Consider the following 27,006-nt stretch of genomic DNA (forward strand, 5'->3'; position numbering starts at 1 on the left):
TCTCTCTTTCTTTCTTTCTCTCTTTCTTTCTTTCTTTCTTTCTTTCTTTCTTTCTTTCTTTCTTTCTTTCTCTTTTTTAAATCCTTACCTTCCAGTTTAAAATCAATAGTGTGTCTGAGGCCAGATTTGAACCCAGGATTTCCCATCTCTAGGCTTGGATCTCAATCCATTAAGCCAGCTAGCTGCCCTCTGCATACACTTTCAATGGTCACCGTTGAACTTACTTAACTATTGTTTTTTCTGTTATTGTCACAAGAGAGAGCTTGTTGTGGAGGGGGGAGGAACAGGGGGAACTATAACTTAAAATGGTAATGCAAAAACAAAAGACAAGTAAATGTGAGCTTCAGTAGCTTAAAACTATATGAGGTTTTTGGAGACACCGGATGTGTGGGCAAACAGTCAATAAACATTGATTAAGTACTCACGAGGTGTCAGGGACTGTGCCAAGCTCTGGGAACAAAAATAAGAAAAAGCAATGTGGACCCTGCACTCAAGGAGCTCACGGGCTAATGGGGAACAGGACACATGAATGAAAGCCACAAAGGGGGGAGATGGGGAGGAAGCTGCCTGGTGGAGTCTAGTCCGAGGCGGGCAGCTCATGGGGAGTGAAGGGTTGGTCGGCCTAGGAGCCCTCTTTAATGGAAGCTTTGAGAGGCGCACATACACACGCATAGACGCATGCCTGCTTGCACACTCCCTCTAGACTGAGAGCTTCTGGAGACAAAGGGCTAGCTCTTGGCTTGTTTTTATGGGTGTGCATGCCTTGTGGTGGTGGTTTCCTTCTCCTTGTTTCCCCAGCGTTTAGCCCAGCCTTGTTCTTTGATCTACATACACATACCCGCATATGTTTATAGACACACATGTGAATATACATACACACACTGACACAGAAAAGAAATATCCATGCTTGGAGGAAAGCCTGCAGGCTTTGAACTCAGTAGATGACTGCTGACACCATACCATGGACACATTACCCAGCCTGGCAGTCGTTTGAAACCCAGCTGGATGGCTTCCATTGCCTTGCAGTGTTAAGAAGGAATGTGGAAATGATTCATTAGTGTTGTTTCGAGTAGTTTATATGAAAAGCTTCTAAGCCAATCCCAAGTTGACCTAAACAGTGCCTGTCTCTGAGCAAAAGAGAGCCATATCATAAACAGGGACCCCCTCCCCCGATAGGATTTCAAGCTAGATTCCTGGCTCTGCTCCTTCTGACCACTTTGACCTTGAGAGAGACACTACCTTCCTGGGCCTCTGTTAGCTTTTCCATAAAGTGACAGGATTGGATAACACGACATTGGCGGTATTCCCTTCAAGCTCAAAAAATGCTTGGCTCTCATGATCCTATAAACATTTTTGTCCCAAGTTTGAAACTTCAACACAAATGAATGTCTTTGGAGTTTGGGAACCAGGAAGTGGCATAGACCATAAACTGACTGATGGGAAAATTGAAATCTTTAACATAACAAGTGTTGTGTGCAGATGCAAAGCATGGAATCCCTGCAAAGATACAGGGATAGCCTCACCCAGAATTCCAGGGGACCCCCCTGGAGAACTTTGGGTGAGGGGGCAGTTGAGAAGGGTTGGAGACAGTTAATTTGTGGGAGTGGATGTGAGCAGACACTCTGCTTGCTACTCCTGACTTGGGGGTTCTCCTGAGGTGGCCATTGTAGCATAAGCTAGTGGTTTCTACTCATAGGGTTAACCTGTGTGTTATTACTATTCTTCATTAATATAATTATATAATTACTTAGCGATTAGTGAATAAAGATATTTATCAATAGCAAGAGAGCCAGTTTCAGTTAAGTGCTTCATCCCCTCTTGTGGGGAGGGGGAAGGGCAGCATCTACTTAACAGTTCAGGGTTTCCTCTCATTATCCTAATACCCTCATTTACCCTTTCTAGTTTTCTTTGTTATTACTTAATATATATAACCTTTATCTTCAAATCTGGGCCTGATAATTATTTGGGAAAGATACAACTCAGTCTGAACATCTAGTTTGAATCCTGTTGGCTGCCAGTTTAAGAAGATCTCCTCTGTCCTCAACAGTTAGATAGCTTCTATATCTCCTCTAACTGACCTGAGAGGAATATAAATTAAAGAAAAGGAACATTATTGGGGTTTCAGCCATAACAGAAACTTACCAGAAGAATCTTATTCCTGTCTTCATTATCAACTGAAGCAGAAGCAGTTAGAGGGGGAGGGGTTTGAGAGCCAGGAGTGGTTAGCCCCCTCCTTTCCTCACTGTAGCCTGTCAATCTCTGGCTCTTGACTTAAAGCTCTATTTGGCCCTGACACATTTATCTGCTTCTCCAAACTATCTGTTATTATCATCATAACACAAGCCATTGAATGTCGAGATCTTTCTTGGCCTTACAAGGCACCTAACTTGGTAGATGTGCAGGTGGTTGCAGTACGTTATAGATTGAAAACGAATGTGAATTCATGACTTTCTCCAACGCCGTGGCTTGATATTAAGCTGAATCCTGATATCTTTCCTTGAGAATTTCATCCAAAAAGTATCTAAAGAAAATCAGGATGTGTTAGTACCGGGAGCTCGTGTAAGTAGGGTTCTAAATATTTTCCTAAAGAAATCATTCCCTCCAAATTCACACCTCCTATGAGATTTGACCCCAGTAGCATTCAAGCAAGTGTATATCGATGGGAATCATGGGAGAGCCTGGTTTCTGAGAATCAAAGACAGCCACCCAAAGGGCAATCGAGAAAGGAATAGTAGGGTGTTCGATTTAGTATGGAGAGATTTTGTTCAAATGGATTATCTCTGCTTAGAATTCTCTCTTACCCTCCACATATGATCATAACTCTAGATCGGGAAGGGTCATCCTATTTAGTCCCTTCATTTTACAGATAAAAAGCGGAGAGATAGAGAGTTGAAAAGAGTCAACAAGCATTTGTTTCAGGCCAGTGTCATACAGCTAGTAAGTGTCAGAAGCGGGATATGAACCCAAGGCTGCCTAACTCCCAATCCCTATCCTTGGTACTGAAAAAATAAATATAAGGGGGTTGGTTGAATGAGTAAATAAATATAAATAAGGTATCTTTAATAGGGTATCTAACTGGGCTATTAATTCTTGGTAATGAGCCAAATCACCAGATCTGGGAAAGGAAGTTCAGGGAGAGGCTGTTTGGTGACATAACATGTTTTTTTTTAACAAACAGGGACAGGTAGGGAAGGGAGTGGGATTAACTAATTTAAACAAAATTTGGATGCCCTTTCCCCCCAGGGTCCAACAGGGTTTCTCTGCACTGCCCACACGAAAATCCCCCAGCTGCCTAACTCAAGCCTAAACAGAGTTCCTATGAAGATATTTAAATAAAGGAAAACTAGAAGGTGAACAGGCCCAGCTGAACAGTTTGGGGTCTCACGTCTGTTGTCCTCAAACAGGGTCCTTCAGGAATCCAGTTGTTAACAGCTAGTAAAATCCAGTTTGGAGGGGGAGTAAGGATTTTGACACCCCTGTCCACCAGCGTGTGTCTCACCTATAACTCAACCTAACTCTAGGCAGTGACTTTTTTTTTAAACCCTTAACTTCTGTGCATTGGCTCATAGGTGGAAGAGTGGTAAGGGTGGGCAGTGGGGGGTCAAGTGACTTGCCCAGGGTCACACAGCTGGGAAGTGTCTGAGGGCGGATTTGAACCTAGGACCTCCCGTCTCTAGGCCTGACTCTCAATCCACTGAGCTACCCAGCTGCCCCCTAGGCAGTGACTCTTGATGGTTGTTGATTTCGACAAGCCAGAATACACAGAGAAAAAGCAGAGAGCCCCATCCAAGGGAAGGTCCAGGGAGTAAGTGACACATAGCCAGCCACCCACCCAAAGTTCTGGAATCTTTTTTCCTCTGCCTGTCAGTCACCTTCACTTGCTAATTTCCTATAACAGTACCACACTTTCTCTTCAAAGAACTTTTGAAAATACTGTCTATTGAAATAAAGCCTTTGTGGATGTTGCGAGACAACAAGAGAGACCTGGGTTCAAATCTTGCTTTTGACACTTACAGGCCGTGGGACCCTCTGCACATCTCTTAATCTTTCAACATCAGGTCCCTCATCTGTAAATTGAGGAGAAACGATAGTCCCTACCTCACAGGGCTGCTATCAGGCTAACACAAGATATCTGTAAAGTGCTACAGAAATGTCAGCCATTGTTAGTATTTTTAGCAAATTTTCCATCACTCATTTTTCCCCTGAGTTTACAACACAAGAGTCCTTTTACACTGGGCATCGCTCCCTGAAACCTTAGCCTGATGTTCGCCCTTAAGGCACTTCCACATTTAAAGGGCTCTTAAGTTTTCAGTATGGCCCTTCCATACTTAACGGGCCTTCCCCCCTTATAGAGGAGTGAAGATCCCTATCCTAGGAATTAATAGCTGGTGAAGGGTTCGCCATCCCTGGAACTGCCTGGGGAACAACCTTCTAGTTTGGCATGGCCCTTGAGAGCCTAGGCTAGCAGGCTCTTTTGTTCAGTCATTTTACAGTCATGTCTGAGTCTACATGACTCAGCAAAGATACTAGAGTGCTTTGCCATTCCTGCTCCAGCTCATTTTATAGATGAAGAACTCAGGCAAACAAGGTTAAGTGACTTGACAAGGGTCACACAGCTAGTAAGTGTCTAAGGCCAGATCTAACTGCTCCCTACTAGGCCCTAAAACATCATAGTGGAGAAATGGATGCATAGAACCTCAGTGGAAGCATATTAAATATTAAAATAGTCAAATGAATTTTCAGTAGTCCTATAATTAATGAGAATAAAATGTATATGAATATATACAAAATATACATAAATCATAAGAAGGCGCCATCTCCAAAGACTCAAAAACAGGCACCGAAAGGACAGTGGAGAAAGGAGAAATGGGTAGTGAGGTATCGGCAGACTTGGACATTACTGTTACAGACTTCTACATGTAGAACTAGAAGGGGCTTCAGACGCCCTTGAGGCCAACCTCCTCATTTTACAGATGGGGAAACTGAGGCACAGAGGCATTGAGTGACTTCTCTAATGTCAGACATAGGAGCGTAGATCTAGGGTTAGAAGGGACCTCAGAGACCATTGAGGTCAATCTCCTCATTTTATAGCTAGGGAAACCAAAGCACAGAGACATTAAGTGACTTGTTTAATGTCAGATATAGAAACATAAATCTAGGGCTGGAAAGGCCCTCAGAGACCTCTGAGGCCAACTTCCTCATTTTATAGGTAGGGAAATGGAGGCACGGAGAAGTTAGGTGACCTGCCTCATCACCCAGCTAGTGAAAGTTGTCTGTGACAGAATTTGAACCCTGGATTTCTAGCTCTATCCACTATGCCACACTGCTTCTCAAGTTGATGACCTGCAAGGAAAAAGTGGAAAGAAAGAAGGTATGGGGACATTTGTGTTCAAAACTGAAGGCAGTTCCAAAAGAATTCTCAGAATGTTTCTAGGGCACTGGATGCAGTTACCACAGTGAGAAGAATACTCGACTGGGGCTCCAATGTTCAAATCCCAGCTCTTTCAGTTGCTTCTCATCAGGCCATGTATTCTCCCTGAGCCTCAGCTTCCTCTACTGTAAAATGAGGGACTTGAACTCCACCAATGATCCTGTGGTGTCAGAGTATGCCTCTGGCCTTTCAAAGGTGTTTCTTTGAATGGGGGATCCATTGTATTTGTGACAAGGAGGACACAGTGAGTGTGATCTTCTGTACCTATGTGGTGCCTTCCTAGTTGAGGAGTTCCTAAGCTTTTCTGGATCCTGCACCGCTTTGGCAAAGCCTGTAGACCCCTCAGAATCATATATTTATGTGGATAAAATAAAATGCACGGAATTGCAAAGGGAGTTAGTTATCGTAGTGAAATACAGATATGAAAATACTAAACCAATTTTGCTTAAAATTCCCTCTTCTGGCTGAATATGAGCTCCTGGGGAAAGGTGATGTTTTGCTTCTGACGTAGGCTCCCTAGAACCTGATCATTAAAAGGCCCTCATTGAATACCTGTTGAAAGAATGAATGATCAAATGATTGAATTCTCCTATAATGATAGCACAGCTCTCCCCGGTGGGTCTTTGCCTTTTCTGCTCTGCTTGGGTCTTTCAGCAAAAGTTCACAAGAATTTTCCGTGTCCTTTGGGTCTTCTAAATGTCCTCGGGAAGGGAGGACAAGAATTAGGAGACAAAATCCCTTTCTTTATGTCAGTTCACAGTCAGATGTTAAGGAAGAGGTTTCACCATTTAGTGAGGGATAACTGAAGCTGCCAAAGGGACGTGTACATGTTTAATTGTGGCGAGCTCCTCAGATAATGGTACGAACATTCACAGACCTCAGTCTGGAAGGGCCCTTAGAGGCCAGCTAGCCCAACCCCGGTATTTTATCAATGAGGAACCTGAGGTCCTCAGAGAGGAAGTGATTTTCACCAAGTCCTAAAGATAATAAACAACAGAAGTGGGATTTGAACCCAGGTTCTCAAACTTTGTGCCAGCATGCTTTCTAGTACACTATACTGCCTCCCTCCTGAGAGTTGTTGTTGCTCAGTCCTTTCAGTCATGTTCAGCTTTTTATGACCCCAATTGGGGTTTTCTTGGCAAAGATAACTAGTGGTTTGCTGTTTCCTTCTCCAACTCATTTACAGATGAGGAAACTGAGGCAAAAAGGGTTAAAATGACTTGCCTAGGGTCACACAACTGGTAAATGTCCAAGGCCAGATTTGAAGCCATGAAGATGAGTCTTCCTGACTTCAGGCCCAGCACTTTATCTGCTGCACCTCCTAGTTGCCCAGAATGTTGACCCAAGCATTAAAGGGGGTAGCGGTGTTAACTATAGTGGGGAATTGGAAAGGCTAACAGCTGGGAACTGCCAGATCTTCCATGAAACCCAAAACATTCCTTGTGCCTGGGGCCAGCTGAGTGGACAGATTCCAGACTTTTCCAAATGATATTTGTCAGTATTTGTTTCTGTCCACCACTGCTTGTATTTCCCACAAACTGAAAAATCATTTTTAAGTTTCCCTCTGTCAAAGAGGATCCCAATTGATGGATTTTGATGCCACCTCCTATGCCAGTCATTCCTCATGTTAATGAGGTAAGGAGGTTAGATTCTTCTAATCTTATAAACCCCAGAGGAGGAAATCCATCCTTGTACCAGCAGGTTCTTTAATTCAATTTATTTCTTCTTCATAGGATCCAAGGTTCAATGCGGAAGTGGACCAAATCACAGGCTACAAGACCCAGAGCATTCTCTGTATGCCGATCAAGAACCACAGGGATGAGGTGAGCTGCTAAGACTTGTTTCCCAATGCCTTTGCTCCCAAAGCATAGACTAGTTCTCCTACCTTTGTAAAAATATGGAAAAATACCTGCCCTAAGTGAACAAAACTTGGACATTGGGAGTTTTCTTTGTAATTAGACTTGGCATCATTTCATGTCTTTACTCTTGGAGCTGATGGTATCCACCTTTCCTTAGGAAATGACTTGGGTTCTCCTGCCAACATGACTTTGATAAGTCCATATGAATATAATCATTTGGAAGAGAATCCTTTCATATAATAGAGATCCTTAGGAAAACCTATTCTGTGGATGCTCCTCTGACTTCTCAGCTGTAAAATGAGAAGGAAAATAGACAAGAGAGAACTTTTCTTCCCCCCAAAGGTTGAAATTGTGACCAATTTTGAATATACATTTGTGATGTGTGTGTGTGTGTGTGTGTGTGTGTGTGTGTGTACAAGAAAGAGAGGAGGAGGAGAAAGAGAAAAAGAGTAAGAGAAGAGATGGAGAGGAGAGGGAAGGAGAGACAGCAAGAAAGAGAGAATATGGCCAGGGAGATCCAGCACAGTTATCCATCCTCATCCAACAAACATTAATTTGGGCCTACTGTGTGTGGTGTTGGCAATGCAATACTGGAATAAATGAATGAATGAAAAAGCATTTATTAAAGTGATTTCTTTGTGCCATGAATTGTGCCAAGCACTTGGGATACAAATAGAAAGTTCCTAATATCAAAGCATTCTAGTTGGGACAAAATGAAACATAACTTCCATTCCCTAAGGAGCTTGCCTTCTTTCTTTCTTTTTTATCTTTTAAACCCCTACTTTCCACCTTAGAATCAATACTATGTAGCAATTCCAGGGCAGAAGAGTGGTAAGGGCTAGGCAATGGGGGTTAAGTGACTTGCCCAGGGTCACATAGATAGGATGTATCTGAGGCCAGATTTGAACCCAGGACCTTCTGTCTCTAAGCCTGGCTCTCTATCCACTGAGCCACCCAGCTGTCCCCAAGTAGCTTACCTTCTAAGGAGGGAAACAACCCCATGAAAGGGAGATGTGGTTAGGGAGGGGCACTTTGGTCCAGAAAATTATAAGGACTGTGAGTTAGGACTCTAGTAGAAAGATGCACCCCAATCAGGGACAAGCCAAATTGATCTTACTGTGGTTTGTGGTTCCAAATTGGTAGAGATGGGGAGGTGGGAAGGGTGGTGAAGAAAATGTGAGTAAGAGTGAATGCTACTATATGACAGACGTGTGCTCATCACCAGAAGGCTTTCTAGCTTGGCCATCTTTTTACAATGGGGAAACGGAGGCTCTGAGAAGGATGAGGTCACAGAAGTAAGATCTGGCAGAGCCACAGTTTTAACCAGGTCTTTCCCCTCCAAACTTAATGTCCTTTTCCACAACTCAAGACACGGCTCACTTTATTTTAATGTTTTTACTGCTAATTTGACCCAATGTGATGGCTGACAAAGTGAATTCAGAGATGCAGATAGCAAGGCATTGGCCATGCCCAGTACCTGTTTCTCTGCTGTTCAGTAGGTAAATCCTCTAAACACATCCCTCCTGTATTTTCTCGGCAATGAGTTATGATAAAAGAAGAAAGATTTTTTTCCCCTCACTTTTAATCATCCCATCATCATGGCAAGGGGGCAGATTAGAACCTTGGATTTGAAGTCAGAGTCTCAGCTGTCCTCAGTACTATCTGTGTGACCTTTGATAAATTTCTCTGGGATTCAATTGGGATCCTCATCTGTAAAATATGGGATTTAGACCAAACAACCTCTAAGGTAGCTCTAACATTCAACAATATTCTCTTATAACATGGAATGAGGACAGAAAAAGTCAATTTAGTCTGAACTAACCTGTCATATGTGGTAGAAATAGGTTTTTAATCCATTAAGGGTCATCAAGTCACAGCAGTGCTGTGGAGATTGTGTTGCATTTGAAGTCAGAGAACCTGGGTTCAAATTCCACTTTTGCCCACTACCTCTTTATACATCCTAAGCAAGGCACTTTCTCTGGGACTCAGTGAACTCATCTGTAGAGTAAAAGGTTTGAATTAGATGACCTCTGAGATCTCTTTCAACTCTAAATCTATGATATTCATCCCAAATGTCTTTTTCTTTCTTTCTTTTTTTTTTAAACCCTTAACTTCTGTGTATTGGCTCCTTGGTGGAAGAGTGGTAAGGGTAGGCTATGGGGGTCAAGTGACTTGCCCAGGGTCACACAGTTAGGAAGTGTCTGAGGCTGGATTTGAACCTAGGACCTCCCGTCTCTAGGCCTGACTCTCAATCCACTGAGCTACCCAGCTGCCCCCCCAAATGTCTTAATGATAGCCAGGTCCACTCCAGAGCAGAGCCAGCTGGTCACTGCACAAAGTTATTTAATAAACTTTTCCTGTTGTTTATTAAGCTAAGAAGTTCATGCTGTATCTCAGAGGGACCTAAAAAAAAAATCAGAGACTTAGATTCTTCTGGATGTAACAATAAAGGAAGTTCTGAGCTTCAAAATTAACAACAGATGCAATCTCTCCGCTTTATATTTATTTTTAAAAATTGTTTTACTTTTTAATTAACAACAATTTTTTCTTTCCTTCTATCTCCCCCTCCCTAAGAAATATCGTGGGAAAGCAACCCCTTTTTATAGTCAAGCAAAATAAATGTCTACATTGGCCATGTGCAAAAGTATGTTAAGTCTCATTATGCCTCGCCTCTCTGTCTGGAGGTAGGTAGCATACTTCATCCCTACAGCCCCTGGAATAATGGATATTCACTGTGTTGATGAGAATTCTTAAGTCTTTCAAAGTTGGTTTTCTTTACAATGTGGTTCTTATTGTTTAAATTATTTACCTGGTTCTGTTAACTTCACTCTGTATCAGTTCATACAAGTCTTCCCATGTTTCTCTGAAAAATATCCCCTTCATTATTTCTTATAGAACATCCCATTCATATACTATTACCGGTTCTGCCATTTTCCAGTTCATAGGTGGGCACTTCCTTCATTTCCAGTTCTTTGCCCCTACAAAAAGAGCTACCACAAATATTTTTGTACACATGGGTCCTTTTTTCCCCCACTTTGATCTCTTTGAAGTATATAAGCTTTAGGCCTCTTCTCCAATGTTCTGGGACTTCCTTTGATTTTTTTAAAATTTGCTTTAGGCTCAAATCATCTTCCTGATGTTTTTCTATCATGTGAGGAAGGAAGGAAAGAACATTTACTTGCCATGTGCTATGTACACATATGTCAGGTACTATGGGCTGGAGACACAAAGAAAGATTTTGCTTGTTTAGTTGTTTTCAGGTATGGCCGACTCTTCATGACCCTGTTTGGGGTTTTCTTGGCAAGAGGTTTGCCATTTCCTTCTCCAGCTCTCTTTACAAATGAGGAAACTGAGACAAACCGGGTTAAGTGACTTGCTCAGGGTCACACAGCTTGTGTCTAAAGTCAGATTTGAATTTATAAAGGTGTTCTTCCAGACTTCAGGCCCAAACTCTATTCCCTGCACCACTTAGTTGCCACAAAGCAAGACGCTCCTGCCAACACAGAGCTTACATTCTAACCGGGAAGACTTCCCATGTAGGAGAGGGATGGTGCTTAGGCAGAAGAGCTTTGATCTTCTAAGGGACTGGAGAGAGGCTCGGAGTCTTAGAACAACTGATTGAGGTGCCTTTCCTGGGGATGGCAGTGAGGATTCGATTATTGCTCTCAGAGTAAGAGAGGACGGAGACTTGTTGGTTTGGCACAAAGATGCCCAGAAAATAGAATGGTGGAGATCGGGGTGTTGTTCCACAGCTGGCAATGTGGGTTGCTCAGAATCCAGGGATACAAACAGACTTTCATCAAAATATATTTAAATATTTAAAAATATATTTAAATACCCCCTCCAAAAAAAACAGCTCCCAAGGTGACAAAAAGGATAAAAGGAAGCGAAAAGCAGATAAGTGCTACTGTCAGGGAGGGGGTCCTAGGAACTCCCCACCAAGGTCAGAAAAATGTCTTTTGCACTTTTCCTGCCCCAAAGACCCAAGCAGAATCCCAGACCATTGCTGTTAGAGCCAAAGTGAGCCCCAGCTGAGCCAGGTGTGCCCCAGAGCTTCCTTGCTCACAAGGATCCCAGCTGGTGGTGGAAGAGTGTGAGAAGTTAATGCAGGCTCCCCAGTTTCTCCAGCCTCCTGCTCCCTGTCACCACTCGGATGTGAGGGCCCCAAGGCAGGGACTGGGGCTGGGAGCAACAAGGCAGGGCCTGGGGCTGAGAACAACCGTACTGCATGGAGGGAGCAGGATGAACACAGAAAGGAAATGAGATTTCTTATGATGGGCTCAGTTCTGGGATACAGGCATGGAAGCCCCCACAGAGCTTACAGTGTCGTGAAGACACTGAGGCTCATAGGGCAGCAGGGCCCAGGAAGGGGCAAAGACCAACTCCCTTCCCTCATTCAGAAGCAGAAGCTGCTTGGACCAGGCTGGTTCCAGAACTGGAGGAGGGAGCTAGGGGAAAAGCGAATGAGGAAGGGCAGCTAAGTGGCACAGTGGATGGAGAGCCAGACCTGGACACGGTAGGCCCTGGGTTCTAATCTGGCCTGTGTGACCCTGAGCAAGTCACTTAACCCCCATTGCTCAACCCTTACTGCTCTTCTGCCTTGGCCCCAATACACAGTACGACTTCTAAGACACAAGGTAAGAGGTTTTTGATATGAGGACGGGCAGTGAGGCGGCTCCGCGGATGGAGAGCCACATCTAGCGACCAGAGGTCCTGGGTTCAAATGTGACCTGGGCAAGCCTTTTAGTTCCCAATTGCCTCGCCCTCGCCTTCTGCCTGGAACCAGTACTTAGTGCTGCTGCTAAGACAGACGGGGAGGGTTTTTAAATTTAATCTACTGTACTGTTTTAAGCGCCCGAGGCCCAGAGGGGGAGGGCGAGCCTTGGGGAGAGGCGCTCTCCATCCCCGCCTTTGCACGATGCCCGCGAGGGAGCGTCGCTGGGCGGAGGAAGTCAGTAGATATTATTAAGAGGGGAAACGGACACTGAAAACGTCCCGGGGTAGGATGGGGGCCTGGGGGCCCCGGACGCCGGAGGAAGGGGTTCCGCTCCGGACTCGCCGCCCCGGGGCTGATGGGCCACACCGGGCTCCAGTTTTAATCCAGTCTAGCGTGAATCCTTCTAGACCGGCCGCAGGGCTAGACTGAGGCCGGCCGAACTGTTTCTCCGGCCAGATTCCATTCGGATTGGGGTAAGGAAATGGCGGGATTTTCCGGCGTCTCCCTGAGGTTCGGGAAGCCTCGTTCTGAAATGCGGTCCGCGGACGGGTAGCTTCCGTGGGAAAGTGGCCGGGACGGACGGTCCCTCGCGCGGTTTCCTTCTTCTTCCTCGGGAGACCCTTGGGCTGTGCCCGGAGGCTGTGAGCGCGCGGTCTGGGGTCCTTTTGTAGAGGCTCGGCGCGAGGCAGCCTCGCCTAATCCTGCCCGGAGCGGGAGGAGGGGCGGCGTGGGGGGAACAATGGGCGCTCTGTGCAGGCTCCCCGCCACCGCCCGAGGCCGGGAAGCCTGCAAACACCTGTTTTCTGGTGGCTGGAAGTAAATTACAGCCATTCTGGAGACGCCGGCTTGGGAGCATAGCAGCGCCTAGATGAAGGCCGCCGCGCACGTTCACACTTTCCCGTTAGCTTTCGCCGGGGCTGGGGGGCGGCAGAGGGGAGCCCAGGCCTGAGACACCGCCGGACTCCTGGGCATTCCGGAGCTGCCTTGGCCTAGCCATTCCCCACAACGAGGCAAATCACAGCCCATTCGTGCCTGTCCGTAGGACGCGATTCTCGGCAGTGAAAACACTGGAAAACCAAAGGATCGTGGATTTAGAGCTGAAGGAGACCTTTAAAGTCATCAGATTAAATCCTCCCCATTTTACAGATAAGAAAACGGAGGCACAGAGAGGCCAGGCGACTCAGCTTGGGCTTTTCAGTCTAGACGTGTCTTAAGACAAAATTTGAACCCAGGTCTTCCTGACTCCAAGTTAAACCATATCCTTACTGATACTTCTTAGCTGCATGACTTTGGGCTTCAACCTTGTCTGCCTCAGTTTTCCCAATTGTAAAATGGGGGTGATTATAGAGTTTATGTTTCAGGGTTATTGTAAGGATCAAATGAGATATTTGGATTTTGTTTTTTTCCTCTTTTTTTAAACCCTTTCTTTCTGTCTTAGAATCAGTACTGTGCACTAAATCGAATAGAGCAACGGGGTTAAGTGACTTACCCAGGGTCACCCAGCTAGGCAGTGTCTGAGGCCAGATTTGAATGATTATTGAGTGGCTTACCTAGAGTGAATGGCAGAGCCAAGATTCAAACACTGGTCTTCTGACTCTAAAGTGAGCCCTTTTTTCTACTGTTCTAGAACCCCAGAGTTAGATCATTCTAGTTCAGAGTTGAAACGAGTTCCATCCAAGGACTGGTAGCAAGAAAGGGAGATGTTCAGCTCAGAGAAGATTCAGGGGGAATCAGTGCCTTCAGATCCTCGGAGGACTCAGGAGCATCGTCTGCCGGGTCCCCAAAGACACTTAAAATGTACCAACACTGCTGGTATCACAGCCAGCGCCGGTGTGTCTGGTATCTAAAGGTTGGTGAAGAAGGGCTTTGGGAGAATAATAATTCCCATACATCTTCCTAACAGCCCTGTGAGGTAGCTGCTGTTATTATCCCCATTTTACAGATGAGAAATCTGAGGTTCAGAGAGGTTTGCCGATTCGCCCAAGGAGGAGAAAGGAACATCCTTTATTAAGCACCTACTGTGTGCCCTGCACTTGCCCCAAACTTCACAACAGCCCTGTTTGGTTGGTGCTGTTAGGATTCCTGTTTTGCAGTTCAGGAAACTGAGTCAGGCAGCAGGGAAGTGACTTGGCCCAGGCCACACAGTGCACGAGAGTGAGAGACCTCCTGTGTAAGCCTCCTTTGTCATACTCCCTTTCGTCTTGACTAGTCCTGAGACGTCACTGTGTGATGGAGCCTGCTATAGCGAGGATCTGTTGTGGCTGGTCTGGAGCGGGTCTGGCTGACAGCTGCCTCGGGGTGGACCTGTTCCAGCACCAACGTGGGTGTGCCAGTAGATCTCGTTGCCCAGCTTTCTGGAGATTCAACTCAAAAACTCACCGACGTGATAAAAGGGACACTTTCTCCCTGAAGAGTGACCGAATGCGTGCAGCCTGGGAGCAGAAAGAGCCCTGGGAGTGGGGTTGGGAGCCTGAGGTGGAAGCCTTGCTCCAGCCCTTACTGTCACAACTGGGGGATACTGCTCTCTGTCTGGAATCTGACCTGCCACGGGAACTGCTTCTCCCTATTGCTTCCTAGCACAATTCAGGCTCCTTATACAAAAGAAGGAAGGAAGGAAACATTTATTAAGCCCCTACAGTGTGCCAGGAACTTGTCAAATGTTATGTCATTTGATCCTCACAGCAACCCTAAGTGGTTTGTGCTATTATTATCTCCATTTTACAGATGAGAAAACTGAGGCAGAGAAAGGTTATGTGACTTATCCAGGGTCACAAAGCAAGTCAAGCCTCTGAGACTGGAATCGAACTCACATCTTCCTGACTCCAGGACCAGGGTTCTCTCTACTGCACTAACCTAAAAAAATACCTTAATGTTAACCTTTTTTTTTTCTTGCCACTCTATCCTTATCCCTTCTCACCCTCCAACTCCCTGCTCCTCCAGGGAAAAAAGGGAACACCAAAACCAGGTTTTGGTAATACATGTGGATAATGAGGCCAAGCACATTCCTACAGTGGCTGGTGCTGAAATGGATGTCTCCATTTGCTTCTGTCTCCTTGGAGAGACAGGTCGCATCCCTGCTCCATCACGGCTCCTGCCTGCCTTTGGAGCTGACCAGGCGCACCGTCATTCTTCTTTTTAAAGGCTTGAGTCCTGCCCCCTATTTTCCTTGACTGAAGGCTCATTTGACATGGAGCGAGCGGCGCACAGAATCCTTTCAAAGGCCCAATTAGAGTCAAATGCTCTGAGGCTTAAAGAAGCCAGACCCTTCATCATCCCTGGAGGTCCCTGGGAGTCTCCCAACAGTCATCATTCTGCAGTTGTGTCATTTGAAAACTTTTTATGCAAGCCTTCATTTATTTGGAAGGGCTTCAGATAGCAAGCCTGGGCCACTGTAAATCCTTCCATGTGGGTGATGCAGGTAAATTGTGGTTTCTGAAGCATTCATCCCCCGCATGTGCCATCCTAAGCAGGTGACCCTCTCCGTACTCTCCATATTTCTCCTTTGCCAGCACTTCCTCCCTGGGCAGCCTGCACCCCACTGGAATGGCCCCATCTGTGGGGCTCCAGTAGGCGGGCAGCAGGATGGAGCTTCCAGCTGATTCTCAGTTCCTAGAAGCCTTCCCTCACTTGGTGTTCTGCTCCTAAACTGCTAGGAACATTCAAGAGAAAGTTAGTTATTACACATTGATCAAACATTTACTACGGTCCAGGCATTGTTCTAAGCACTGGAGATGCAAGGAAAGGGAAAAGAAAGCCCCTTTTCTCAAAAACAATCTAATGGGATGGGGCATGTTATAAAGAAAGAGATAGGGAGGTATGGATACCAGTGAGGTGGATGTATCTTTGTATTCTCCCTAGGTGCTGGTGATGGGGGAACACCAACCCCAATCACCCTTGCTAGTTGTTATAATTTCCCCTTTAGATAACAGTTGCCCAGGGAAGGACCCAGAAAGGTTAGGTGGAGGGTTAACCCTTTCAGGTCCAACCTGGGGTTGTATCAATTATTAATATTGGGCTCTGATTAGCCTTGGATCACGTTTGTTTATCTGACTGCATTAGGTCCCTTCCCAAGGGTCAGGATATAAAGACCACTCCGAAAGGTACTTATTAAACACTCTTTATCTATTATCTAAATATGGAAAGGATAATCAGGATAAGGATTGGGGATTGGAGACCCTGTCAATCTAATATCTATAATCTATAATCACTCAGGGCTGGAGGCTATTGACTTAGTAGAAGGTGGAGCTTTTGTTCTTCACAAACCCTCTGGCTCAGCCTGGCCACTGCCAAACCAGAAAGTGACTGCCCTAGATGCAGTGTGTTGGTGATTTCTCTCACCTTTCTTATTATCAGTGTTTGGTGATGTATTAGCTCTCACAGCCTTCAAGAAATATATAGATCCTACCCACCCTCTGCTTCTTCAAACCTCCCAGCCTCCCTTTACCACCCAGGGACCAAGAGACCTAAAGAGCTAGGAAGATTCAGAAACCTAAAGATCTAAGGGACCAAAGTCCAAAGGACCAAAGTCCAAAGTCCAAAGACCAAAAGACCAAAAGACCCCCAGCCCCTCCAGGTGGCTTTTAGGGGTATTTATACTCCCAGACCAACCGACTTTGCCCCTGGCTCACGGCAACTGGGAACTTTCCAGTCTCTCCAACTGCCTCCCTTGTCAGTCAAGGTGACACCAACATTTCTCAGGATTTGAATATAACAGGCAATTAGGTGGCTCAATGGATAGAGAGCCAGACCTGAAGATGGGAGGTCCTAGGTTCAAATCTAGCCCCAGACACTTCCTAGCTATGTGACCCTGGGCAAGTCATTTAACCCTCATAACCTAGTCTCCCTTACTGCTCTTCTGTCTTGGAACTCATACTTAGTGCTAATGCTAAGATGGAAGATAAGGAGTTTTTTTTTTATTGGGGACACAACATGAAAACAACAAGGAACAGACAAGCTACTTGGAGAAGAAATGGTAAGTAAGCAGCAGAGAAGAGGCACTAGAAGGAGGGATTGGGAGAGGCTTCCTGTAGAAAGTGAAATCTGGTGTGGGACTTACAGGAAGCCAGGAGGTAGACATGAGGAAGGAGAACATTCCAGGTAGGGACCATACCCAGAGGTAGAAGATGGAACAGCTTGGGTGAGGAAAGGCAAGGAAGCCAGTGTGGCTGGATTGCAGGAAGGAGAAAGTTAGAAAGGGGAAAGAATGAGCAGACAACAGTCTGGATTAAAAAAGGAAAGATGAGTATCAGAATGGTGGCATTGGAAAGAACTTTAGAGGCCATCTAGTCCAACAGAGATTTGAAACTGAGCCATCCAAAAAACATTCACAACAAGGGATCCAGGAGCCATTGACCAAAAGCTCCACGGTTCAAAGGAACCTACCACCGTAATTTAGCCCATCTCTTTGGGAAAGACTTTGGGAAAACTCTCATAGTTAGGTAGTTTCTTTCCCCTGACCTCAACCCTAAATTGGTTTCTACCATGATTTGCTCCTGTTTCTACCCTCTGGGTCAAGCAGAATCAGTCCGAGCCACCTTCCACTTGACAGTCCTTCAGATACTCAGAGAGAAGTCTTGATTGGGCTTTCATGTCTGCAGAAAAGAAATTCCTTCTACTAAGCCTTGTATGCCACAGATTTCAGATCTTTCCCTATCCCAGTTACCCTCCTTTTCCTCAAAGACCAATGGCACAGGTGAAGAAATTATTCTTGGAAAGGGAAGAGAGGGCATAAGTGATGATGGGTAGAAACTCAAGGTGTGAGTCTTTGGAGAAGTTTTCCACCTCTTCTGTACAGTGGGAAGTAAAGTCTCCTCCTGAGAATGGGAGTTAGGGGAAAGATTCAGGAGAGAGGGAAAAGGGTAAGTAAAAGAATTTTGGAACATGAGTCATGACATCAGTAAAGCCCTTGAATTCGTAGTGGACCCAGGCTCTGTGGATTCCAACCAGCAGGCTTTAGAGACTTAGATATAGACCTCACCCACACCTAGCCATCCCTTTTAACAGAGAAAGAAACTGAGATCTAAACAGCAGAAGTGACTTGCCCAAGACCACCAACATAGCAAAGATAGGGTATAAATCCAGATTATTTAATGCTTTGCCCTCCTTTCTCTACACCATTTGTGGGATTTATACAGAGGAAAAGGGAAACTGGAAGAATCCTAAACTAAAAATAACTAGGAAATACAACTTTTTAACAAAGTATATAGAATGCATTTCAAGCCAGGTATAAATGATTTCAGATTCTCTACTGTTCAAGAATATCATTTTAGATTTTAGATTAAGATTTATTTTATCTCCTTCCCACCCCTATCCCATTAGGAAAAGAAAAAACAAAAACAAAAACCCTCTAACAAATACACATTGTGAAACCAAACATCTAAATATGTGTACCCTATTTTTCATCTCCTCTGTCAGGAGGTAGGCCGCAGGTTTCAACCTGGCTCCTTATTGCAACTATTCATCAGAATTCAAAATCTTTCAAAGTTGTCCTCTGAGTTTTGTAGAAGTCTTTAAAGGTGTGTTGATCTGGAACTGATGGTCCCTAAACCCCTAAGCACTTGGAGGATGTTCTGATTCCTAATAAATTAACTATTCAGATCTAAGTTAGCCTAGGTGCTAGTGTTAATTATAATTTTGTAGTATTTGCATATTACTGCGTATTATGCACACTCTGTTTCTCTTCCTGGATGATGAGAATCCCGTCCAATAATCATTTTTAAATGCTGAGAATGTATAAGGCACTGGAGGGAAAGAAGGAAGGGAGGGAGAGAGAAAGGAAGGGAAGAAAGAAGGAAGGAAAGAAGGGAGGGAAGAAAGAAGGAAGGAAAGAAGGGAGGGAAGAAGGAACAAGGAAGCAGAGAGAGGGAAAGAAAGAAAGGATTTATTAAGCTACTTTACATGTTAGGCACTATTAAGAACTTTACATATATGATCTCATTTGAACCTCAAAAACAATCCTGGGGGGTAGGTGCTATTATTATCCCCATTTTACAGTTGAGAAAACTGAAGCAGATGGAGAGGTTCAGTGCCTGAGGTCACAATGCCGGAGTATTTCCACAGTGACCTGAGGAGACAGCCCATTAACAACGAGTGAGATGAGAAGTCTTCCCTTGACATGGCCTGGAATAGAGCACTAATTTTGAACTTGAAATTGGGAAGACAGTCTCAAGTTCTTCTTCCAGCACTTACTAGGCAACGTTTTGCCTCTTTGCAAGTCCCATGGCCTGTCTGATTCATTCTCATCTGTAAAATGGGGATAATTATATCTCCTTGAGGCCAGGGACCATGTTTTCCCCCCTTTCTTTGTATCCCCAGCACTCAGCATAGTGCCTGGCAAACAGTGAATGCTTCTGTTGCATCTTCTTCACAGGGCCCTTGTGAGGTCACAATGCACTCATGTATGTAAAGTGCTTGGCAAATTTCCAGGTGTATAAATGGAAGCTAAAGGCAGTGGGGTATGGTAGAGGCACAGCCTTGGAAACTGGATGGCCAGTTCCAGGGGGTTCTCTGTCCCGTGAAGCCTGGAGCCAGTCGTTGGACTGTCCAGGACTGTCTCTAAGAATATATGTTACAGAAAAGCTGCCAAACTACCTTGGGATGGGAAGTTTCTTCATCCAGACATTCCGGATACCCCTGTCATCGCAGGCCCATTCCCTCTTGTTGGCAGCGGTGAAGAGGGACTGAGGGAAGGGGACGGTTTGGGCAGGGGAAAGGCTCATGCAAAAGCTTGTGCATTTGGGCAACAGCAAATAAAATGGTCTTACCTGAAAAGAATAGAAGGAGGGGGGATGGGAATCCATTTGGGAGACATTGGTTGGAGCCAGTCTGAAGGCCTGTAGGTGCCAAATAGAGGCACTAGTGTGTATTTTAACCCAGAGACAACAGGACCCGAAGATTCTTGATTTGTGCAGTGACAGGATCAGGCTGGGGCTTTAGGAAGATTGTTTTAATAATTTTTTTTCTTTTTAAACCCTTGTACTTCGGTGTATTGTCTCACAGGTGGAAGATTGGTAAGGGTGGGCAATGGGGGTCAAGTGACTTGCCCAGGGTCACACAGCTGGGAAGTGGCTGAGGCCGGGTTTGAACCTAGGACCTCCTGTCTCTAGGCCTGACTCTCACTCCACTGAGCTACCCAGCTGCCTCCTAGGAAGATTATTTTAGAAGATGCTGGAGGATGGAAGACACAGACACAGGGGATGGGGGGAGGAGAGGCGAGGGAGAGAGAGAGAGAGAAATGAGGGAGAGAGTCTGGAAGCAACAAGACCAATTAGGAGGTAGGAGACTATTACTAGACCCGCCAAGAGGTATTAGGGCTTGTCCTAAGATGGTTAGGCTTATGAGTAAAAAGAAGGGGCCGGCTGGCAGAGGTGTATTGGAGGTAGATTTTCTAAATCTTGGTTAACCAATTGGCCATGATGGCTGATGGTCAGTGAAGAGTTAAAAATGACTTGGAGATTGTGAACCTGGATGATGAGAGATGGATTGTGATGCCCTCAACAGAAATAGGGAAGTGGGACAGAGTTTAAAGTGCGCTGATTTAGAGGAAGAAGGCAGTTTCATTTTGGACATGATGATTTTAGTTGAGGTGCCTTGGGATCCAGGTGCAAATCCAGGAGTTGTTGGAAAGCTGGTTGTTAAATTTTTGGTAAGCATTTTGTCCCATGTAAGTCAGTAAATGATACAAATCAGGGCCTGATTTAATGTTTTGTAGATTGTCTAGGATTAAGAGTGATAGAGAAAAGGTTAATGCAGATTATTAATATTACTTAATACTAATGAGTATTTTTTTCAAAGCTGATTGTAAAACGTTTTCCAGCATGCCACTTTGAATCTCGTATATGTTTTTCTGGTTACACTTTGGCACCGCCCACTCAGTCTACTACAACCCCAGGATCTTTGTCAAACAAACAGCTCTCTAGCCTCGGTGAGAGGAGGGACTGAACTTGGACAATGGCCACTTGCCTGAAGATAAGGGGCAGATTCGAGAGGCACTGAAGAGGCAGAATGCACAGGAAATGAAGCCCTTCTCTCCCTGCATCTGTCTCCTTAGTCTCTCCACACCCAGGAATGGGTAGGAAGAGTCTAGCGGCTGATGTGAGCTCTCTTTAGATATCTGGAGCAGCTGTGGAATTGGGGGGTGGGAGAGGGATGACTCACCACTGCCAGCTGTGATGAGGACCAGCTGCAGCAGCCTGTGCCCATCAGTGAGGAACCTGGCATGGGAATGCCTCCTGTGCCCCACAAAAGGGGAGTGAGTCACTTGGGCTAAAGAAGAAGAGTGTGAAAACCACATTCTCCGTGTCACAAACACGCACGTACCCCATGTGCATTTGGTTGTTGACCTTTTGGTCAACAGATAGGGAAGACACACCACCTGCAGCACATGACAGTAGCCAGTTTGGCCAAAGAGAATGGGTTTGGGTATGACTGGCACCGTGGTTTGTAACATCACATTTGGTAGAACTTTATCTTCTAAGTATCAAGAATAGGTTATCTTGGGGACAGCTGAGTGGCTCAGTGGATGGAGAGCCAGGCCTAGAGTCAGGAGGATCTGGATTCAAATCTGGCCTCAGATACTCCCTAGCTGCATGACCCTGGGCAACAATTAACCCCCATTGCCTAGTCCTTCCTGCATTCTAAGAGGGAAGACGAGTCGTTTTTTTTTGTTTGTTTGTTTGTTTTTTAAAGAATAGGGTGTCCCATTTTCTAAAAGAATAAATCTTTTAGATAAAAGGATTTTCATGAAAAATGAATCTTTTAGATTCTTGGAATCAGCATGGTGAAGAGGATAAATGGTCCTTCAAGCCTGGAAGACGTGAACTCAAGTCAAGTTCTTTCTGATATTTTCTGGCTGTGCAACTTGCCTATATGAAAGTCTATAACCTGTTGGTTCTCCAGGCAGCTCTCTAAGCTGTCAGAGTTTCAGAGAAAACACCAGCTTCTAGATGTGAGGGAATCATGAATCACAAAAGAGAAGCAATGAGAATCAATGTGGAAAGCAAAATCGATGGTCTTGACAACTGGATACAAGACTACCTTTCTTTGTCACCTAGTGTTTAGCAAGAGTCCTTGACACATAGTGGGCTCTTAATTCTTATCAACTTGTCTTTGATTTGATTTGAAGTGCCGAGATCTGTAACCAGAAATTACCACGGGGCACAGAGGAGATATGTGATAAGAGGGAAAGATTCTCATACTCTTGAGTCACCAAAGCCTGTCATCTTCTAAGGCAAAGGTTTGCCTATCCTATCCTTCCCCGATCCAAAATAAAATAAAACAAAACCAAAAACTCAAGATCAAATGCAGATCTGATCATATTGAAATATAAGTAAGGGAAATAAATCTTAAAATTCCCAACATCATTTTTTTTTAAACCCTTAACTTCTGTGTATTGACTTATAGGTGGAAGAGTGGTAAGGGTAGGCAATGGGGGTCAAGTGACTTGCCCAGGGTCACACAGCTGGGAAGTGTCTGAGGCCGGATTTGAACCTAGGATCTCCTGTCTCTAGGCCTGGCTCTCAATCCACTGAGCTACCCAACTGCCCCCCAACATCATTTTTTGCAAAAATAATCTTTCCCACAAAACCAAATTAGAGGGCATGTCATACACTAGAAAGAATATTGCATGCCAGGAAAAACGATCAGAATTCTAATCCTGTTTTGAAGACTGGTAGCTCAGATGACTCGCTTATGCTGTTTGTCTCAGTTTCATCGTCTGTAAAATGGAGATAATAGTAGCACCAATATCCCAAGGTTGTTGTGAGGATCAAATGAAATAATATTTGTAAAGCTCTTTTTGAAATTTGTTATTAAATGTTTTTTTGTTAATAGAATTTATTTACTAGTTTCCCAACCCCTGCCTCCCCTCCCTGCATCATAGAAGACATCACTGGGAGACATATATGAATATATACATAAATATACATACATATATATATTAATTATGTTCTTCATGTTTCCATTTATCAGTTCATTCTCTAGAAGTTACATCCACAATTTATTCTTCAAGTATTAAATCTGTAGCTGCATATGATCTTCTCCTCATTCTCTTCATTCTTCCAAGTTTTTCCAAAATTAGCCAGTTTATCATTTCTCACGGCACAGTAGTATTCTACCACAATTTGTTTAACCATTCTCCAATTGATGGACATAGTCTCAATTTCTAGTTCTTTGCCACCACAAAGAAAGTTGTTATATTTTGGGACATACGGGTTCTTTTCCTTTTTCCCTGACCTCCTTGGGAAACAGACTAAGTATATACACTTGTATGCTGGAGAGTATTACAACTCTCCAGGTACAATTCCAAATAGCTTTCCAAAATAGTTGAATCAGTACACAATTCCACCAACAGTATGAGTTCATTTTTACATCTTCTCCAACATCTCTCTTTTGCCCTTTTGTCACTTTGTTTTGATTTGCATTTCTCCAGTTAGTAGAAGCGATTTCCCTACATTACCATATATGGCTTTGACATCTTCGGCCAAAAATTGTCCATTTCTCTTGCTGGTTCACCATTGAGGCATGGCTCTCAGTCCTAGAAATCTGACAAAGTTCTCTATATTTTTTAGATATGAGACCTCTATCTGAGAGGCTGTCCATAAAATTTTTTCCCAACCTTCTGCTTTCCTTCTAATCTTGGCAACAATGATTTTATTTGAACACTTTAATGTTCTCAAAAGTATCTTTTATGCCTTATAAAGCTCTCCATCTCTTGTTATTTGTAAAGCTCTTAGCACAAGGATTGGCTTGTAGTAGGTTCTATGTAACTCCTTCTTATCGTCCCTGTCTTTCCACCTATACTGAGTTTTCCTTTCTCAATAATGGACATAAAAATATTTCCACTACCAGTACTGATTGCTGTAAAGACCAAAGGAAATCATATATGTCAAATGCTTCTTGTACAGTGTTCTGGAAAGAGGAGGAGTAGGAGAAGGGAGAAGAAAAACAATACAAAATCAAAATGATTTAAGTTTCTAAAGCACTTTCCAGTTTGCAAAGTGCTTTATCTTGTCTTATTTGATTCTCACAACTGCTCTGGAAAGAAGGTCCTCTTATTATCCCCATTTTACAGATGAGAAAACTGAACCTGAGAGAGGTTCAGTGACTTGCCCAGAATCACACAGTCTTAAGTGGGAAATGATTTGAACTCATTTTCCTGGCTCCAAGTCTAGTGCTCTTTATGATACTGATAATGATTTTAATAATTAAAATGTTGCTTAGAGGTAGCAGTTGGTGGAGGTTTCTTGCTTGCTGACTGCCGTCTTTCTATAGACATTAAGATTTAACATGACTTCATATGTAAAATGAGTAGCTGTTGTATTTCTTACCTAATAGGTGAGAGAGAGGGATAATTTGGAATTGAACATAAAAATTTTAAAATACACAGTAAGAAATGTCTGTATTGCATTCAGACTGGATTTTTCCCTAGGGTACCTAAAAATCAGCCATTAGATCATGCTTAATTTTCAGTAAAAAAACAATTTAAGGGGCAGCTGGGTAGCTCAGTGGATTGAGAGCCAGACCCTAGAGATGGGAGGTCCTAGGTTCAAATCCGGCCTCAGACACTTCCCAGCTGTGTGACCCTGGACAAGTCACTTAACCTCCATTGCCTAGCCCTTAACATTCTTCTGCCTTAGAACGAATACACAATATTGATTCAAAGACAGAAGATAAGGGTTTAAAAAAATTTTTTTTTACCTCTTTTTGACTTGTATGTAAAATCCAACGTGAATATGTCTGTTTTCTCTCTTGGCTTGTTAATATGAGAGATTTCCTTTTGACTCGTTTTTAGGAAAAATCCTCTTAAGTGGCACTGGGTTAATTAGCCACTCTGACCTCTATCCTGGATTGCCTGTCACAGTATGGAAGGGCCGTAAGACTCTCGAAGGCCATGCCATCAGTATAAAGTCATTGCAGCCAAGTCAACTGAGTTCAGAAAGCCTCAACACCAGGAAGCCGACTTCTGAGGGATTTTCCTATAAAGTGGAGATTGGTTTTAGTATCTCTAAAGGACCAGATGATAATCAAGTAATAAGGAGCAGGGCTCCCTATTGTGTTGGCCTCAGAAGTGTCAACACCATTGACATCATAGACATCTTGATGTCATGAAATTGTGATATTTGTAATCCCTGTAAAGGAAATGCTTTCTATCTAGCCCTCAAGGCTTAGGATCAAAAGTTAGAGGAACAATTCTGAGCTTATGTTGCAAAAAGTCCCGAGGAATTGTATCAAAAGAGAATCGGGATGAGGGCAGCTGCGTTGTTCAGTGGATTGAGAATCTGACCTAGAGACAGGAGGTCCTGGGTTCAAATCTTGCCTCAGACACTTCCTAGCTGTGTGACCCTGGGCAAGTCACTTGACCCCCATTACCTAGCCCAGTGGTTCCCAAACCTTTTTGGCCTACCGCCCCCTTTCTGGAAAAAATATTACTTAGCCCCCTGGAAATTATGAAACTATTTATTGAACTCAGAATAGAATGTAATACAAAAAAGTGTGACCATCACCGCTCCCTGGATCACTGTAGCACCCACCAGGGAGCGGTAGCGCCTACTTTGGGAATCACTGGCCTAGCCCTTACCACTCTTCTGCCTTAGAACCAATACACAGTATGGATTCAAAGACAGAAGGTGAGGGTTCAAAAAAAGAGAGAATTGGTAGTAGAATTTTCATCACTGATTCTTCTGGATAAAGTTTGAAAGATAAGATAATATGACTGAGAAAAGTGGCAATTAAATCTTTCCTTCTTTTACATCAGGTTGTTGGTGTGGCCCAGGCCATTAACAAGAAATCTGAAAATGGTGGCACATTCACGGAAAAAGATGAAAAGGTATAGACATGGACCATATATTTCTTTTTACATCCATATCTATATGATTTTTCTTCCCGTTGGAAGCAAGAAGATGTTAGAATCAGTGTTGAGCTTGAAATGGATGGGGTTGGAGGAAGGGGGAGGCATCAGAGTTGATAATTTGTTTTTTTTTTAATTTTATCTTTATTTTATTCCAGTAACAAATTTACATATAAGTTTTTCAAAGTTATTTGATTCATGTTGTCTCCCTCCCCCCACCCTCCATGGAGTTGACAAGCAATTCCACTGGGTTATACATGATGTATTAGATGATTTGGATTTTAGACTTAAGATTACATGAATAGACTATCTGTGTTATTGGTTGGACTCTGGTATAGCATTAGGATTACAAAAAATTCCTTATTTGAGGTCACATATCACTTTCAAGATTATCAAAATGGCGGCCCCAATAAATCCCAAGATTAGACAAAGGGCTGCTTATGTTATTTAGCTTTCATCACTGGTGAAAAGAAATTGGGCCCTTGAATAGAAATCCTTGTGAGATCCACTCCAAATTTAGGACTCTGAGAAGAAAGTTTGGAATCGCCCGAGTGGTGAAGCAACTTTAAGACCGTTTTATAAACTTTTTACACAGACATCAGGGCGCCAAGGTGTGAATCCAGGCTCAGTTCTTGGAATGTAGTGTTGGAAAGAACAGCAGTTGAGCTTTTTTTTTTTTTATTGCTCATTTCCTCCAAATGAAGAGAGAATCAGTTCAGAAGACCCTTTCTGCCTATCTGAGAACACACACAAAAAAATCCCTCTGAGGCATAGTAATGGCCCAGCTAGCCCTGAATTTTGTCTAACAATGATCCATAGGGTGTTTTGTGAAAGCACATCTTGGCTGCTGTCCATGATGTCTCTCTCAGGAGATTAAAGAGACCCAGGACCTAAGCTAATTTTCTCTGGGTCTGTATATAATCTATTAGTTTATCTGTGGAGACTGGATTGTGATAACATTGATATTGGGAACTCCTGGAGGAGAAAACTCCCTCTTCCAATGCTGAGCAGCACCTTCTCTTGCACCTTGGAGCATTGCCTGAGGACCCTCAGAAGTAAATTTGATCAGAGTCCCACCACCAAATTGTGTCAGAGATAGGACTTGACCCCATCTCTTTGAGAGTAGCTCATTCTCTTCTATGCTATGATTACC

General features: G+C 44.0%; 1 protein-coding gene across 1 annotated transcript in view; it reads left to right on the forward strand.

The window, feature by feature from the left end:
* Positions 1-27,006, forward strand: part of PDE5A (phosphodiesterase 5A) — a 161,956-nt gene that overhangs the window by 45,655 nt on the left and 89,295 nt on the right. The window contains exons 3-4 of the mRNA XM_044680023.1: positions 7,165-7,254; positions 25,761-25,832. Of these exons, the coding sequence (XP_044535958.1) occupies positions 7,165-7,254; positions 25,761-25,832 (162 nt within the window). The remainder of the gene's footprint in view (positions 1-7,164; positions 7,255-25,760; positions 25,833-27,006) is intronic.

The sequence above is a fragment of the Gracilinanus agilis genome, chromosome 6, assembly GCF_016433145.1.
Source record: "Gracilinanus agilis isolate LMUSP501 chromosome 6, AgileGrace, whole genome shotgun sequence".
Taxonomy (NCBI): Eukaryota; Metazoa; Chordata; class Mammalia; order Didelphimorphia; family Didelphidae; genus Gracilinanus; species Gracilinanus agilis.